Source organism: Ailuropoda melanoleuca, chromosome 1 (genome assembly GCF_002007445.2).
Source record: "Ailuropoda melanoleuca isolate Jingjing chromosome 1, ASM200744v2, whole genome shotgun sequence".
In the NCBI taxonomy this organism is placed as follows: domain Eukaryota; kingdom Metazoa; phylum Chordata; class Mammalia; order Carnivora; family Ursidae; genus Ailuropoda; species Ailuropoda melanoleuca.
Window position 1 is genome coordinate 199,160,887 of NC_048218.1, and position 15,631 is coordinate 199,176,517.

Here is a 15,631-nt window from a genome sequence, read left to right on the forward strand (position 1 = left end):
GAAGATTTCAGCTTTTGATCAGAAAGTCTCATATCAACACGCTCTGATGATAAGCCCATTCCCATTGTGTATCCATGGAACAATCTCTAGGAAGGGGCCTAACTCTGCTGCAGAGGCACAGAGAGTCTCCCTAATCTTATAAATATTGGATTCATGATGGACCCAGCAAAAGATCTGTGGTGTTCAGAAAGAAAAGCAGACAAGAACTCTCTGTTGAAACTTCATGAGTTATTGCGGGGAGTCAAGTGTGATGGGCCCTGGCCAGGGGGCTTCCTGGTGGGGAAGAGAGGGAAACTGCATGCCTCCCTAGAGGGAGCTGACCTGGACCTGAGCCAGGGTTCACTTACCCTTCTCATCTGAGAATGGTGGCTGATGGCTTAACTCCTTCCTGTCCTCCATTGTGCCTCCCTTACTGCCTCAGGAGACAGTGATTTAAGGAGACTAAGAGAGTCCTTGACACAAAATATCTCATCTCTTCCTTACCTCTCTTAACCTCAATCCTACTCTCTTTTATAGAGGTCTCCTCCAAGACTTAGGTGTCATTCTCACAAGCATATAGATCTGTTCATATATGCCCATAGGTACACATATTTCCATATACACACAGAGAAATACATAGGAAGGCATACATGCACATTTTAACAATTGGGACATTATACTAATGTAAAGAAAGACATTACATTTAAACAATGGAATACCATGCAGGCAATAAAAATTGTTTTTAGAAAGAAATTAATGATGTGGGGAAATACTCAGGATAAATATAAAAGACGAGCAAAAGTATATACACATCATACCAAGTCTTTTTAATGTATATACACACACATACATACACATACATGTGCACACTAACAATTTATTTATTTATTTATTTATTTTTAAAGATTTTATTTATTTATTCGACAGAGATAGAGAGAGCCAGCGAGAGAGGGAACACAAGCAGGGGGAGTGGGAGAGGAAGAAGCAGGCTCATAGCAGAGGAGCCTGACGTGGGGCTCGATCCTATAACGCCGGGATCACGCCCTGAGCCGAAGGCAGACGCTTAACCGCTCTGCCACTCAGGCGCCCCAACACACTAACAATTTATTATAGAAAAAATAAAAATCCCCAATTTTGGATGAGTTTTATATTCTTCATTACACTTTTCAGTATTAAAAAAAAATTTTTTTTAGGGGCACCTGGGGGGCACAGCGGTTGAGTGTCTGCCTTCGGCTCAGGGCATGATCCCGGCGTTATGGGATCGAGCCCCACGTCAGGCTCCTCCGCTGTGAGCCTGCTTCTTCCTCTCCCACTCCCCCTGCTTGTGTTCCCTCTCTCGCTGGCTGTCTCTATCTCTGTCGAATAAATAAATAAAATCTTTAAAAAATAATAAAAATAAAAATAAATTTTTTTAGAAGATTTTGTTTATTTATTTGAGACAGAGAGAGTGAGCACAAGACGGGGGCTGTCAAAGGGAAACGCAGACTCCTCACTGAGCAGAGAGTCGGACATGGGGTTCGATCCTGGGACTCTGGGATCATGACCCGAGGCGAAGGCAGACACTTAACTGACTGAGCCACCCAGGTGTCCCTAAAAAAACTTCTGTGATGAGAATGTTCTGATGAGATGAAATAAGGTTATTTTTAAAAAGAACACATATTGAAAAGCCTAATTCTCTATATTTACTAAATGCACATAGATAGTACTTATGTTGCAGGCACTAGACTAAGTGGTTTACAAGTACGAATTTTTTTTTTAAAAGATTTTATTAGTTATTTGTCAGAGAAAGAGAGCACAAGCAGGGGGAGCGGCAGACAGAGCAGGCAGAGGGAGAAGCAGACTCCCTGCTGAGCAAGGAGCCAGACGCAAGACTTGATCCCAGGACCCTGGGTTCATGACCCGGCCGAAGGTAGCCGCTTAACCGAATGAGCCACCCAGGTGTCCCTGAATTTTTTTTAAAGATTTTATTTATTTATTTGTCAGACAGAGAGAGAAAGCACAAGCAGGGGGAGCAAGAAAGGGAGAAGCAGGCACCCTGCTCAGCATGGAGCTCAATTCCAGGATGCGGGGCTCAATTCCAGGACCTGGGGATCATGACCTGAGCCAAAGACAGATGCTTACCCGACTGAGCCATTCAGACGCCCTTACAAGTATGAATTTGATTAATCTTCTTAAGACCCCTAAGAGGAGAGTAGTATAATCATTCCTATTTATCAATGACAAAGCTGACATGTGTAGATGAGATCATCTGCCCAAAGTCACACAGCTAGAAAGTGGTCTAGGCAAGTTTTGAATGCAGGCAGTCAGACTCTAGAACTCGCACGTCTGACCAGATACTGCCACTCTGTAGCTATGGCTAAGTGATGTACGATTTTTTGGTGGGACATGGTGGGTAGGCTCTCCAGGCAACCACAGAATTGCTAGTTAGTGATACATTTTGTTTCCTAACGTCTTACATGTCAGTACATAAGTAAAAAAAACACCTTGGGGTGCCTGGGTGGCTCAGTCAGTTAAGTGTCCAACTCTTGATCTCAGTTCAAGTCTTGAACTCAGTATTGTGAGTTCAAGCCCCACGTTGAGCTCCACTCTGGGTGTGGAACTTACCTAAAAAAAAAAAAAAAGCGTGTCTTGTGTTAGCCTAGATTTCCTTTATTATAAAAATTAGTTCCTACCACATTTACTATGCTATTCTAGGTGTGGGAATGGCGGGTAACACACAGCAAGAACAGAAAATAGCCCCTTCTCGGGAGCTTGTGCTATGCGTTGATAAGCACTAGCATCCACCCTCAACTGCACAACTGCTCCTTTCTGTCCATCCTGCTGCCTCTGACCTCTGTACTGGGGCTGGGCATGATCTTATTAAATGAAAATCCCAAAAGATGTCATAGGATCTTTCAGGGGCTGATAGAGGAAACTGCCACAGAGGGACTGCTTCCACAAGTTCTAAGATACCAGATGCAGTCCAGATGCGGCAGACACGCCATGAATATTTGATGAGCTAAACAGAGGAAGTGGTGAAGTCAGCAGCTGTCCCCCAGAACGGGGCACCAACCAGACACCCAGATGTGGGAGAGTAGAGGAATGAGCGTGGACACCGAGTCCTGCTGACGACTTGCAAAGGGCTGAAAGCAGCCTGCATGTATTGGGGACCATCCGACATGCACCCCGGGCAACCAGATGGTCCCTCTGCAGGACTGCTGCATCTGGCCCTCAAGCTCTTGTTGACATGATCACCTACTGTGTTCAGCTGTTCTGGTGACAGAGGACCAGGGTTTGCTCTAGCCTGGCAGGAAGGGGAAGCAAAGGGCCGTTCGGCCCTTATTCTCTGGCATTAGGGAGGAGCATCTGGCTTGGACTGCACAGCCGCTGTGGGCAGATGTTGCTCATTGCTCCTCAGAGGAGAGCACTGCCTTCACCGCACAAAGAGGAGAGCAGGGGAGAGCCAGGTGGGACGCGAAGGGGCAGACCGAGTTGTGACCGCCTTCCTTCTGTTAAGCCAAGCTTATCCACTATGGGAAATGAAGGATTTCCCGAATGTTGAAGGCACTGATAGCCAATGAAAACACATTTCAGAGGCAAGCAGGAACTGCCTGCTAATGATCTGCTGTGCTGGATGATTCTCGAGAACAGTCTCCTACAGGAGGAGCAAACTCGCAGCTAACAGCCTTTGGCAAGAATGACAGGAATTGGTTTGGTTAGGTGAGATACACCCTTCATGATGGATTCTAACTTCAACGCTCTTCAGGAAGACTGGTGGCAGAAAGACTCCCTGTGTGACCACTGAGCACAAAAGGCATACCTCCTGTGCAGACCCCCCACTCGCCAGCAAATGCTGTCCTCGCCTGGGGCCCAGAGAGGCACATGCCTTCTTTTCTTGGGCTGGAAATAGATCCTTGCAATGGGATTTAAACTGATACTTGCAGCCTGGATTTGGCCTTCCTTTACTTAATTTCTTTTTTTTTTTTTTTTTAAAGATTTTATTTATTTATTTGACAGAGATAGAGACAGCCAGCGAGAGAGGGAACACAAGCAGGGGGAGTGGGAGAGGAAGAAGCAGGCTCATAGCAGAGGAGCCTGATGTGGGGCTCGATCCCATAACGCCGGGATCACGCCCTGAGCCGAAGGCAGACGCTTAACCGCTGTGCCACCCAGGCGCCCCCCTTTACTTAATTTCTTTTTTTTTTTTTTTAAAGATTTTATTTAGTTATTTGACAGAGATAGAGACAGCCAGCAAGAGAGGGAACACAAGCAGGGGGAGAGGGAGAGGAAGAAGCAGGCTCATAACAGAGGAGCCTGACATGGGGCTCGATCCCACAACGCCGGGATCACGCCCTGAGCCGAAGGCAGACGCCTAACCGTTGTGCCACCCAGGCTCCCCTACTTAATTTCTTGAACAACTATACATTGTATAACAACTATTTATAGGGGACACAAAGAAACATATTACTGACGAACTTAAGGAATTCATAATGTAGCTGGGGAGATGTTTTTAAGATACATTACACGACTTAAAACCAGATTTCAAATCATCAAAGTAAGAGATATCACAAGGTGGTATACACAATTTGGTACAAAATGAACACTTTAGCCCACAGAGTAAGAGGGAAAGAAGTTCCAGGGGCTGGAATGGCCTAGAAGCTTCCTGAAGGAAGCATGATTGATCTGGGCCTTTAAGGATGAGGAGAGAAAGGCAAGAACTAAGGGTAGATGTAGAAATGACCTAGCACAGGGGTGGGCAAAATACAACCTGTGAGCCATATCTGGCCCACCATCAGTTTCTATCCAGGCCATGGCCTAAGAATAGTTTTTACTTTTTTAAAAAGTTGGAGGGGCACCTGGGTGGCTCAGTTGGTTAAGCGTCTGTTTTCAACTCAGGTCATGATCTCAGGGTCCTGGGATTGAGCCCTGTGTCCAGCTCCTGCTCAGCAGAGAGTCTGCTTGTCCCTCTCCCTCTATCCCCCGCCCTCCCTCCCCGCCGCGCTCATAGTCTCTCTCTCTCTCTCAAACAAATAAACAAAGTCTTTAAGACATTTTTAAATGATTGGAAAATAAGTAATACTTTATGATGTGAAAATTATATAAAATTCAAATTCTGGTGTCTGTAAATAAAATTTTATTGATACACAGCACATTCATTTGCTTGCATATTGTCTATTGCTGCTTTGCCCTACAATGGCAGCACTGAGTAATTACAACAGAGATTCTATGTTTACTTTCTGGTCCTTTAGAGGAAACGTTTGCCAATCCTGGGCCTCTAATATCAGAGGGGCAATTAACAGGCTCTTGCTGGAGGGGAGCTTTCGTATGTAGGAAATTAGGTAGTAATGGGTGCCCAGGGATCAGTTATGAAGGATTATTTAATGTCAAGCTAAGGAATATGAATTCAATCCTGTAGGCAATGCGTTAAATTATCATGTACATGAATATAGTTATATTATCTATAAGTACATAGCACAAAATTACAAAAGGTTCAAAAGGATATTCTGTAAAAAATGTCAGTTTTCCACCTCGACCTCCAGGTACTCAGACAACTCGACAGGTGTACCCACTTACTCATTCTTAGGTTTCCGTACAGAGATAATCTTCTACATACACAAACATGTACGAGTTTGCATATATGTATATTTTTCTATTTAAAACCCCACAAATAGTAGCATGCTATAAAAGTACTGTTTCTGCACCAGAACTTTCAGTCTTATTTTTTAGACTTTTTATTTTAGACTTTGTTTTAAGTCAGGACATTCTTCTTTATAGTTGTATAATATGGGTGGATTACCTTATTTACTCAGTTTGACCCAGAAGCTAAAATATTATTTTAGGATGCTTGGTTGAGCAGAGGGGTTCCAGGAAAACTAGAGGCAGAGAGCAGGCAGGCAGCTGATACACGCACCCAGGAGCCCAGCAGCGAGGGTGGCCTGGCATTCTAGTGTAATCCAGAACTCCAGGCTACTCAAGGCCATCGTGCTGGGGAACCCTCTCCTCGCACTGCTTCCCTGGGGACTCATACCTTGGAGGGTGTGTCGGGAATGGAAGAAGTGGGAGAACCAGGAAAGGTCAAGACACATTTCTTCCCCAGGCAGCGACCGTGTAACTCAACGTCCTCGTAAGGGTTTTCCTTCATTGGCGGATCTGTGGTCAAAGGCAACAAGTCAGGAACTGGGAACATTAAGGAAGTTTTCCTTATCAGATATCTACCCAACATCTTGGTCTCTCCTTGTGGGGATGTCTGATGTCTTGCTGTTCATTCACCTCCTTCCTCTTGGACCCTGATTTTCACTGGGTAACTTCCTGTGTCCTCACTATACACTTAGGTGTATAGAGTTAACTCCATTCTGCATTGCAGAGCTTTAGCCAACCTGAGTATCCCCAGTCCCTGCCTCAGTGTCTAGTTCAGGGAAGGGCTCCTATCTCAAGCTATGTCAATCAATGCACAGTACTCCTGGGCTATGAAGGTGAACAAGGGACCTAAATCGGTCTCGTCAGAGTCAGAGTGAACCTGAGGATCTTTTTGGGTGCAGGACACGGGCTCTCCTTCCCAACCAGAAGTATGGATGCCAGCGAGCTGATGGCAGCCATCATGGAGATCACGAGAAAGCTGCTGAGCGCGGAGCTAACCCGAGGGATAAGAAACAAGGGAGAACAGGCCGGTTCTGGTCACATGTGCCAACAAACTCCCTTGTTATTTCAGCTGGGTCTTTTGTTCTCTGTAACTGAAAGCTTCCCTGGCAGGTACACACTGAAGTCCAGATCTCATACCCATTTCGGACTTGGGAAGCCTACTGCTTTGGCAGCAACCCATCTCCACAGCTTGGACACTATAATTCAGATCGTCTATGGTGAAATTCATAGCTCAGCTAAATACACGCCCTTCTTCTAGTCTTGTGTTTTCTCCCACCATGGAGGTTTTTTCCTCCTGGTATTGGTGATTACATGCACATATGCATGTGTGTATCTGCCCTACCTGCCCCTCGCATGTGGCCACATATGGGTTTCTCCTTCTTACCAGCTCCTTTCTTCCCCCACTATCCCCCTGGACTCCAACAAGCAGATGCTGCGCTGAGCTCACACTTCGGTGAAACTGTGATGTTCCTCGCAGAGTATTTAACTCACTAATTTAAATGCAAACAAACTCTGTGAATCTGAGGTCCACTTTAGAATTTAAAAGAATTAAGGCCAACATTATGTTTTTTTTAATAGCAGACATTCGTTTGAGTCTGAATTTGATGCCCTGTTACTGCCACACTCCTACAGATTCCGGGAGAGGGTGGTGGCCTGAGTTTTCTTTCATTCGGTATCCCTACACTTTACTGGGCATCTTGACACAAGGTACTTTACATCCCATTTTCTCCGATCCCCTACCCTACCAGGTAGCTGTCATCATCTTTATTATACAGATGAGAGAACTGAAGTTCAGAGAAGTTAAGTCCCCAGCTCACTGTCACACAGCTAACATAGCAGAGCTGAGATTCAATCATGGCCACTGATATTCCAACGTCTCCAGGTATCCCCCGGCATCGTGCTGCCTCCGTGGCCGTTCATCACCAGCCTTTCCACTCCCCTGCTCCATGCTCTCACATGTCCCTCAGTGGGTCCCTCTCCCACACTCCTCCCGGCTAATACACATATTTCTTCAGGACTTTGTGTGTGTGTGTGTGTGTGTGTGTGTGTGTGTGTGTATTTCAAGCACTCAACCCCACCTCCTCTCCCCCCTTTCTCACAAACTCATCCCCACACACAGACACATGGGCCTCTTACCTAGAATGTCTTCGTAGACGTTCTCCTCTGATAAAGTGCGTGTGAGCCCCAACTTAGTCTGTGCATACCAGTCCACCCTGCTGTTCTCAGAGGAAGACTGCAGTAAGTCTTCAAACTCATAGGACTTTCTGGGAGAAAAACAAACAAGAACTTGAATCAAATTAGGCTGGTCCAGAGATTATATACCAAACAATTTTCTCCCTGCAAACATTTCTATTACTGAAATCAACTCTGTTTCTTGCAAGAAGGTATGAAAATACTTAAGTAAGAGGTGTGGCTTTCTTGAAAGAATGTTTACGGCGTTGTGCTGAGTAAAGGTAGCAAAGTATATATGTATAAAGTACAATCCCAACTTCAGAAGCAAACACATACATAGAAAAGAAGAGGGGAAGGAAGTGAATATACAGCTACTATCTCAGGACTCACAAACGGCCCGTGGCTTCTCTTCACTTTCAGTTTTCTGGACTTTTTCGAATATTCTGCAATGTTTATAGAGCACACATTCATGATCGGAAAGGAGCAGCGATGGCCAGTTCAGAGTGGACCAGAGGCCTGGGCACCCCCCACTTCTCTCACTCAAGTGGTTATCAGAATGAAACCCAGGGGCCAGCTGAGACACCCCAACCCACCCTGCCCCTCAGAGATAGGTGCAAATGTGGTTGCTTCTCTGTCTGTGGCCGTGGCTTGCTCTCTGGCTATCACCCCTACCTACATCCACAGGGGCTATCCCTGTCCTGCTGGTGCTGACCTAATGCAAAGTCCAGTCCCTTCTCTCTCTCTCTCTCTCTCACGACACACAGACACAGCTGCTCACCTTGAGTTTCTATGATTTCTGTAGCTTCACGGAGCATTTGGGAGGCCATGAAGTAGACCGTATGGTGAAACACACAGAACCGCAGCCACCTCACCAGTTCATCCCACCTCCTCTTTTTTCCCCTCTCTCCCTATCTATCTTTCTCCCAAGTAACCCACAACTTCCCCCCGGTGGGAGCAGAACAGTGCTATCCAACCAGGCTTTGAAGGCTCCTATTCTACCTCCAGCAGACTTGTCAAGAATTTGTGTCCAACACACTCGGGCCTTCCTTGAATGGCATTTAGGTGAATGTGTAGTCTGCCCACACTCGTCAGGGCACATCCCCTGGCTGGCCATGACTTGGTCCTAGCCCTTCACTTCTGGTAGAGGACGGTAACGACCCTCCCGAGGCTCGGGAGCCACGGCTATCTCCCTTACTCTGGGCACGCGTGTCTAGCCCAGGGTCCTCCACACGCTCTGTGGTGAACTCTAGCTGACTACTGAGAAACTATCATGTCTCCATGTCTTCACCCACACTTCCATCTCTCTGGTCCCTGGCGATTAAACAAACCTGCATACAGATCCCGGATCCTCCATTCACAAGCCTTTTAATCTCAGATGAACCACTGAACTGGGTTGAAACTCACTGTCCTGACTTGAAAAACAGTTATTATCTCATAGGATTGTCCAAGGTACAGAAAGAGAAGGTCTGTAAAGTCCTTGGCACCTAACAAACAAGCAACAAATATTAGCTATTGCCATTACTGTTGTGGAGCTAGTAATTATTTACTTAGCAAAGTTTTATGCTGAACATTTACTGTGGGAGAGGCACTGTGCTCAGGGTTCAATGCGTAAGGAGTGACTGAAACAAGAGTCCCTGTCTCAAAGAGTCTAAATGCCAGGGAGGAAGACAGATGTTCAACCAGTGCATGCACAAGTAAACAGAAGAGTCAACTGTGTTCAGCTGGGTGATGGAAAAGCACAGTAAGACTATCAAGGAGGCCTCATTTTACATTGGGGATGCATCAGGGAAGGCCGCGCTGACAAAGTCACTCATGAAAGCAGAGACCTGGAGGACAGAAGAAAGACCTCAGCAGGGGGAAGAGTGTTCCAAGGAGGGGAAAGGGCACCGGTGAAGATCCCGGGGCCACAGGGAACTTGGTGCATTTCTGGAGGGACACACAGACATTCGGCAAGGCTGCCCTGCAGAGACAGGGTGGTGAGTGCCATGCGATAAGAGGGCAGAGCCGGGCATGGGGCATAGGCCGTTTGCTTCTTTCCATGCCTTGGGGGTTTCTTGCATTTTCTTTTCTTTTTTTTTTTAAGTAGGCTCCACGCCCAGTGGGGAGCGCAACGCGGGCCCCAAACTCACAACCCTGAGACCAAGACCTGAGCTGAGACCAACTGACTGAGCCACGCAGGCGCCCCCAGGACTTCTTGCACTTTAAATCTTTCCCTCTCGGCTAGCTTCTTTCCCTCTTTAAACCTAACACACAGGTTTCCTCTAGAAAAACTTTCATTGGAAGCAATGACCCTTGTAGTTCTGCGATTTCTTACCTTCCTTGCCAACAGTTTTAAACCAGAGTGGGTTGGGGGGCCAGGCGGAGGAGGGAAGAGCTAGAGGCTGTCTATTCTTTTACCGGAGCTCACTGGTTTTTCTTCCCTTTACCTTCTCAACCTGGCATCTGTGCACGTCCCTTTTCTGAAGCTGCCCCACTGAAGGTCACCTGTGAGTTTCCAGTAAGACCTAACCACTTCCTGCGGCCTTTCTTTACAGGACACCACTTGGTTTCTGCAGTGTCAGGGAGCGGTGCTCAAAGGGCAATCCGTGGGCCAGGACTGGTTTTCCAAGGAGATAGGTGCAGAAACTGAGAATAAGCATTTAGAAACTTTTAAAAATTTTCTTTTGCTTTTTTTTTTTTTTTTTAAGATTTTATTTATTTATTTGACAGAGATAGAGACAGCCAGAGAGAGAGGGAACACAAGCAGGGAGCGTGGGAGAGGAAGAAGCAGGCTCATAGCGGAGGAGCCTGATGTGGGGCTCGATCCCATAACGCCGGGATCACGCCCTGAGCCGAAGGCAGACGCTTAACCGCTGTGCCACCCAGGCATCCCTGCTTTTTTTTTTTTTTTAAGTAATTTCTACACCCACCGTGGGGCTCGAGCTCACGACCCCAAGATCAAGAGCTGCGCGCCCTACAGACTGAACCAGCCAGCTGCCCTTGTGTTTAGAAACTTTTAAAGCAATTTGACAGAATGAATTTTAAAAGACAAGAAGCTATTGTATAAAGCCTTTTTTCATTTCATTTCTCTGATCATTCTTTTTCATTGTATTTAACAAAAGTACTGTTCAGCAAAGGACTGCAAACACAGGCAAACAGGTCCTCCCCTAGGGTTTGAGGAGCTGGGCGCAAGGCTGCCCGCCTGCTGCCTCCCCTCTCAGACAACTTCCTGTGCCTTCATGGGCAGCTCTCTTCCTCGTCCTCTCCCTCTTTCTGGGCTTTGGCCATGTCCTAAGGCTTTTCTTCTTTAGATTCTGAACTTCGTAACTCCACATCTGAATTCATCACCCCTTCTCTCCACCTCACCCTTGCTCCTTTATGAACCTGAACTCAGCACTTAGGGCAGTAACACAAAGAAGGGCCAAGCGTCCAGCTTCCAGTCTAGGTCCCCATGGTCTTCATGAGGCTGAAACTGTCACTCATGCCCTGGGGTGCCCGATTCACTCACAGGAGCTCCTGCTGCGAAGGAAGGGCTATCTCTCCATGATCCCCTTCTTCCTCCCCTTGAGGTGTCCAGACAGGAGAGGAAGGATTGAGCTTCAGAGCTCCAGGAGATGGGGCCTGGGGGGTGGGAAGTGGGTCTGAGTTGTGTCCTCTAGGATAGTACTGTGCTGTGCTGTGTGCCCCCCCCGCCCGAACACTCCCTAGTCTGGGATGCCATTAGCCCAGGCCGGCATTAGCCAGCAGATGCTTGGAGATGGGGGTGTGGTGGTCTGTGGCCCAGAGCAGAGTGAAGTTATTGGCCTGGAGTGGGCCACAACTCCTGGGTTTCCCTGCTGAGTTAACCAGATCATATTAGCTAGAGTCCCCAGCATGCACACTACCTAGATTTGGCAGGGAAGATGCAAACTGTTCAGAGACCACAGAATCATTCACTCAACATTTACTGAAAACCCACTAAGGGCTTTACTCGGATTAGCACATTCGAACTTTGCAACAACCCTGTGAAGAATTACTATTGTTATACGTGTTTTATATGTGAGGAGATAAAGACTGAGAGAAAGGTTAAATAAGTTGCTCAAGGTCACATGGGGAGAAAGTGGTGGAGCCAGGGTCAGAACCCAGGAAGTCTGGCCGGTGAATGGTGCTCTTAACAGCATGGGCACTAAGCAGAGCATGGACGTAAGTCAATGCAGGAGGAAAGCTGTAGTCACAGAAAGGTTTTAATACCTTTATTTACATATTAACCTTGAGAAAAAGGAAATTTCAAAAGGCTAATGGTAACCACATCCAAATTGGCTTCTCTCCTGTTTAAACATTTCCATATTTGTTTCACATCCAGTCCATATGTTTAATAAGCACCTTCTGGGGTTTGAGCTGAGCCCACAGCTGGTGATGCAAAGGCAAGAAGTCCTTGCCTTCGGGGACCCCACAGCCTGGTGAAGGGGTGACCACCCCTCAGTCTCAGTTTGCTTCTTGGGCCCTCAAATTATCATACGATTGTGGTACTTCTTAGTTTTGGAGATGCTGGTATGATCCAATGGGTCCACTGAAGTTTGCTGACATGGGTTATAACTTAGGTAATATCCAAATTTCGACAACAAATGCCAATATTGTGACTTCAAGTAGTATTTTGAAGGTTATCTGTGACTTTCCCATATTTTTGTAAATTAAATACTAACTTAAGAGCTCATCCCACAGTTCCATTTGAATGACCCATGGGAATCTCAAAATGAATAAATCCAAAAGTAAACTCAGCCTACCACTCCCCCTCCTGGAGGAGAACCAGCTCCTCCTCCAGTGCTCCTCAGCAAAGGCTATCACTATCCGTCCAGATATTTACACCTTAAACCTGGGAGTCCTGTCCAAACCTCCTTCTCCATCAGCACCCATCTCTAACCAATTAATCAGAGTGCTACCAGCAAAGTATTCCCAGTGCCCACCACTTCCCTCAGTCCCCACTGCAGTGAAACTACAGGCTAACCCCAGTGTCTCCTGGCTCTGCCTTCCACCCCACAGCCACCCACTGGGCCCACTGGTGCCCCTCCCAGTTGGCTTTTCACAAATGTAAATCAGGTTGGGATTCTCCCCTTCTTAAAAATTTTGAAATGTTTCCCATTCCTCTAAGTGGTAGGCCCAAATCCCTGCCTGGTCTGTGGGACTCTTTCAGTGCAGGCAGCAGAAGACCTGTGGGCCTCAGCTCACACCCTTCCTGACCCCTGTGGCCACACTCCTGCCTTCAGGGCCTCTGGCAAGCTCAAGTCTTTCTTGCTCCGGGACCTTCATCTGTTTCTCACCTGAACACCCATCTCCTACCTTCCTCCTTGCCTGGGAAACCCAGGCCTCAGTCTGAGGGCCACTTCCTCCCCAGTCCGGCCCTGTTTTCATGACAGGCGAGAGATATGCCTACTGAACATTCCCACAGCACCATGGGCTTCCTGCGGCACTGAGTGCGGTTATAGTCATAACTGCAGACCTGTGTGCTTCTAACTATCACTAGTCTGTAAGGTCCATGAGGCCAGGGTCTCAGTCTGTTCTGTTCATTGCTATATGCTAATATCACAGAGGTGCATGATAAATATTTGTTGGTTGAATAAATGAATATTTTATTTATTTATTTATTTTAAAAGACTTTATTTAAAAAAATTTTAAAAAACATTTTATTTATTTGACAGAGAGAGACAGCAAAAGAGGGAACACAAGTAAGGGGAGTGTGAGAGGGAGAAGCAGGCTTCCTGCTGAGCAGAGAGCCCGAAGTGGGGCCCGATTCCAGGACCCTGGGATCATGACCCCAGCCGAAGACAGACACACTTAACCGACTGAGCCACTCAGGCACCCCATGAATGAATATTTTATTTTATTTTTTTTATTTATTTATTTTTTTTTAAGATTTTATTTATTTATTTGACAGAGACAGCCAGCGAGAGAGGGAACACAAGTAGGGGGAGTGGGAGAGGAAGAAGCAGGCTCTCAGCAGAGGAACCTGATGTGGGGCTCGATCCCAGAACGCCGGGATCACGCCCTGAGCCGAAGGCAGACGCTTAACGACCGAACCACCCAGGCGCCCCTTGAATGAATATTTTAAAAGCTAGTTTTAATGGCCTAATTTACTGCTCATAATTTATCTCTCCTTTGGGGAAAAAAAATAAGGCAGCTGTATTCTTGGAGCTAATTTTTAGTCAATTGTTTTGAACACATTTTCCCCAGGATTATTTTCAGCTACAACTTAAATGAGCTTAGAGATCCTGGGACCTAGCCATCAATTAAAACACCACTCAGATGGCCTAGAAACTGTAAAAACCATGCTCTGATTCCCTTATCCACCTTGAGCTGCCACACACTCTCTTCTTACCTCCATCCCCAGCGACCACACACAGCTCTTTCCCATGTCCCACCACACCCTCAGGAAGGTCATTCATGCCACCAGGTGATCAGAATAGGGGGCTAAGTGGGAGAATGCTTATGTTAGCTCAGTCCGCACTCTTATTGGTGACCCCCTCCACGGATTGCTACTGCTACTCACATTGGGTTTCTGCTTATCTCTATCCTGAATCCAAAACAGAAACTTCAGAAGAAAAACCATCCCTATCCAACATTATGTCTAACATCCAACCATTTCCATTTCCAATGGGAAATAAGACATGACCGTCACTGCTCCAATGTAGAATAACAACCGTCCTCTATCCTCATCTCTTTGTTTTCTAATGCAACCACCATTAAAATAAATGAATTTACAGAATCGAGCTTCTCCAATGCTTTCAAAGTAACTTTTGCTCTAAGTCTCAAATTAATCAAACAATGTACCCCTTTGAAGATTTTAAACACCCAGGTTTTTTTTTTTTTAAAAGATTTTATTTATTTATTCAACAGAGATAGAGACAGCCAGCGAGAGAGGGAACACAAGCAGGGGGAAGTGGGAGAGGAAGAAGCAGGCTCATAGCCGAAGCCTGATGTGGGGCTCGATCCCATAACGCCGAGATCACGCCCTGAGCCGAAGGCAGACACTTAACCGCTGTGCCACCCAGGCGCCCCCAGGTTTTTTTTTTTTTAAGATTTATTCATTTAAGAGACAGAGAGAAAGCACTGCACTCATGAGTGTGCGCACGTGAGTGGGGGGAGGGGCAGAGGTCGAGGGAGAGAGAATCTCAAGCAGACTCCCTGCTGAGTGCGGAGCCCAATATAGGGCTTGATCCCATGACCCTGAGATCACGACCTGAGCCAAAACCAAGAGTGGGACACTTACCAACTAGGCCACCCAGGAGCCCCTAAGCACTCAGTATTTTTTGTTTTGTTTTTGAAGATTTTATTTATTTATTTGACAGAGACAGAGAGCAGAAGCAGGGGGAGTGGCAGAGGGAGAGGGAGAAAAGCAGGCTCCCAGCTGGGCAGGGAGCCCCACGTGGGGCTCAATCCCAGGAACCCTGGGATCATGACCTGAGCTGAAGGCAGACGGTTAACGAACTGAGCCACCCAGGTGCCCCTAAACACTCAGTTTTTAGACATGGCAGTTAGAATTGTTTCATGGATGTCATGTTGACTGGGACAGACTCATAATGACAAGGACAGACCACAGCGTGGCTGGTAAGCTAACTTAGCCACTAACTGGGTAATAGCTGAGGGCTGCTGTCCAACCAGACGACTCTGGGGATCCCAGTCAGTCCTACAGAAGATGGAAATTATTGAATCAGTAACAGCAGGCATGTGATTTGGCAGCCATATAATGACCAAGGTTTCACATCCTCCAAAAGTTCTTCAAGTCATATGCTACAGTGCCAAGAAAAGGCTGAAGCTATACAATGCCAAAATAATTAGTTGAAAAGCTGAAATTTTGGTCAACGTTATTTGATTTCATAAAGATCTAAAAATTCCATCATAGGATCAA

The 15,631-nt window shown here is 46.5% G+C and overlaps 1 protein-coding gene across 6 annotated transcripts in view; it reads right to left on the reverse strand.

Annotated features, from left to right (window-relative positions):
- The window catches only part of DENND2A (DENN domain containing 2A), a 100,425-nt gene that overhangs the window by 49,815 nt on the left and 34,979 nt on the right, over positions 1–15,631 (reverse strand). For all 6 annotated transcript variants that reach the window (XM_034638089.1, XM_034638120.1, XM_011218179.3 and 3 more), the window contains 2 exons: positions 7,735–7,862; positions 5,987–6,108 (listed from right to left, as the gene is read on the reverse strand). In XM_034638089.1, the coding sequence (XP_034493980.1) occupies positions 5,987–6,108; positions 7,735–7,862 (250 nt within the window). The remainder of the gene's footprint in view (positions 1–5,986; positions 6,109–7,734; positions 7,863–15,631) is intronic.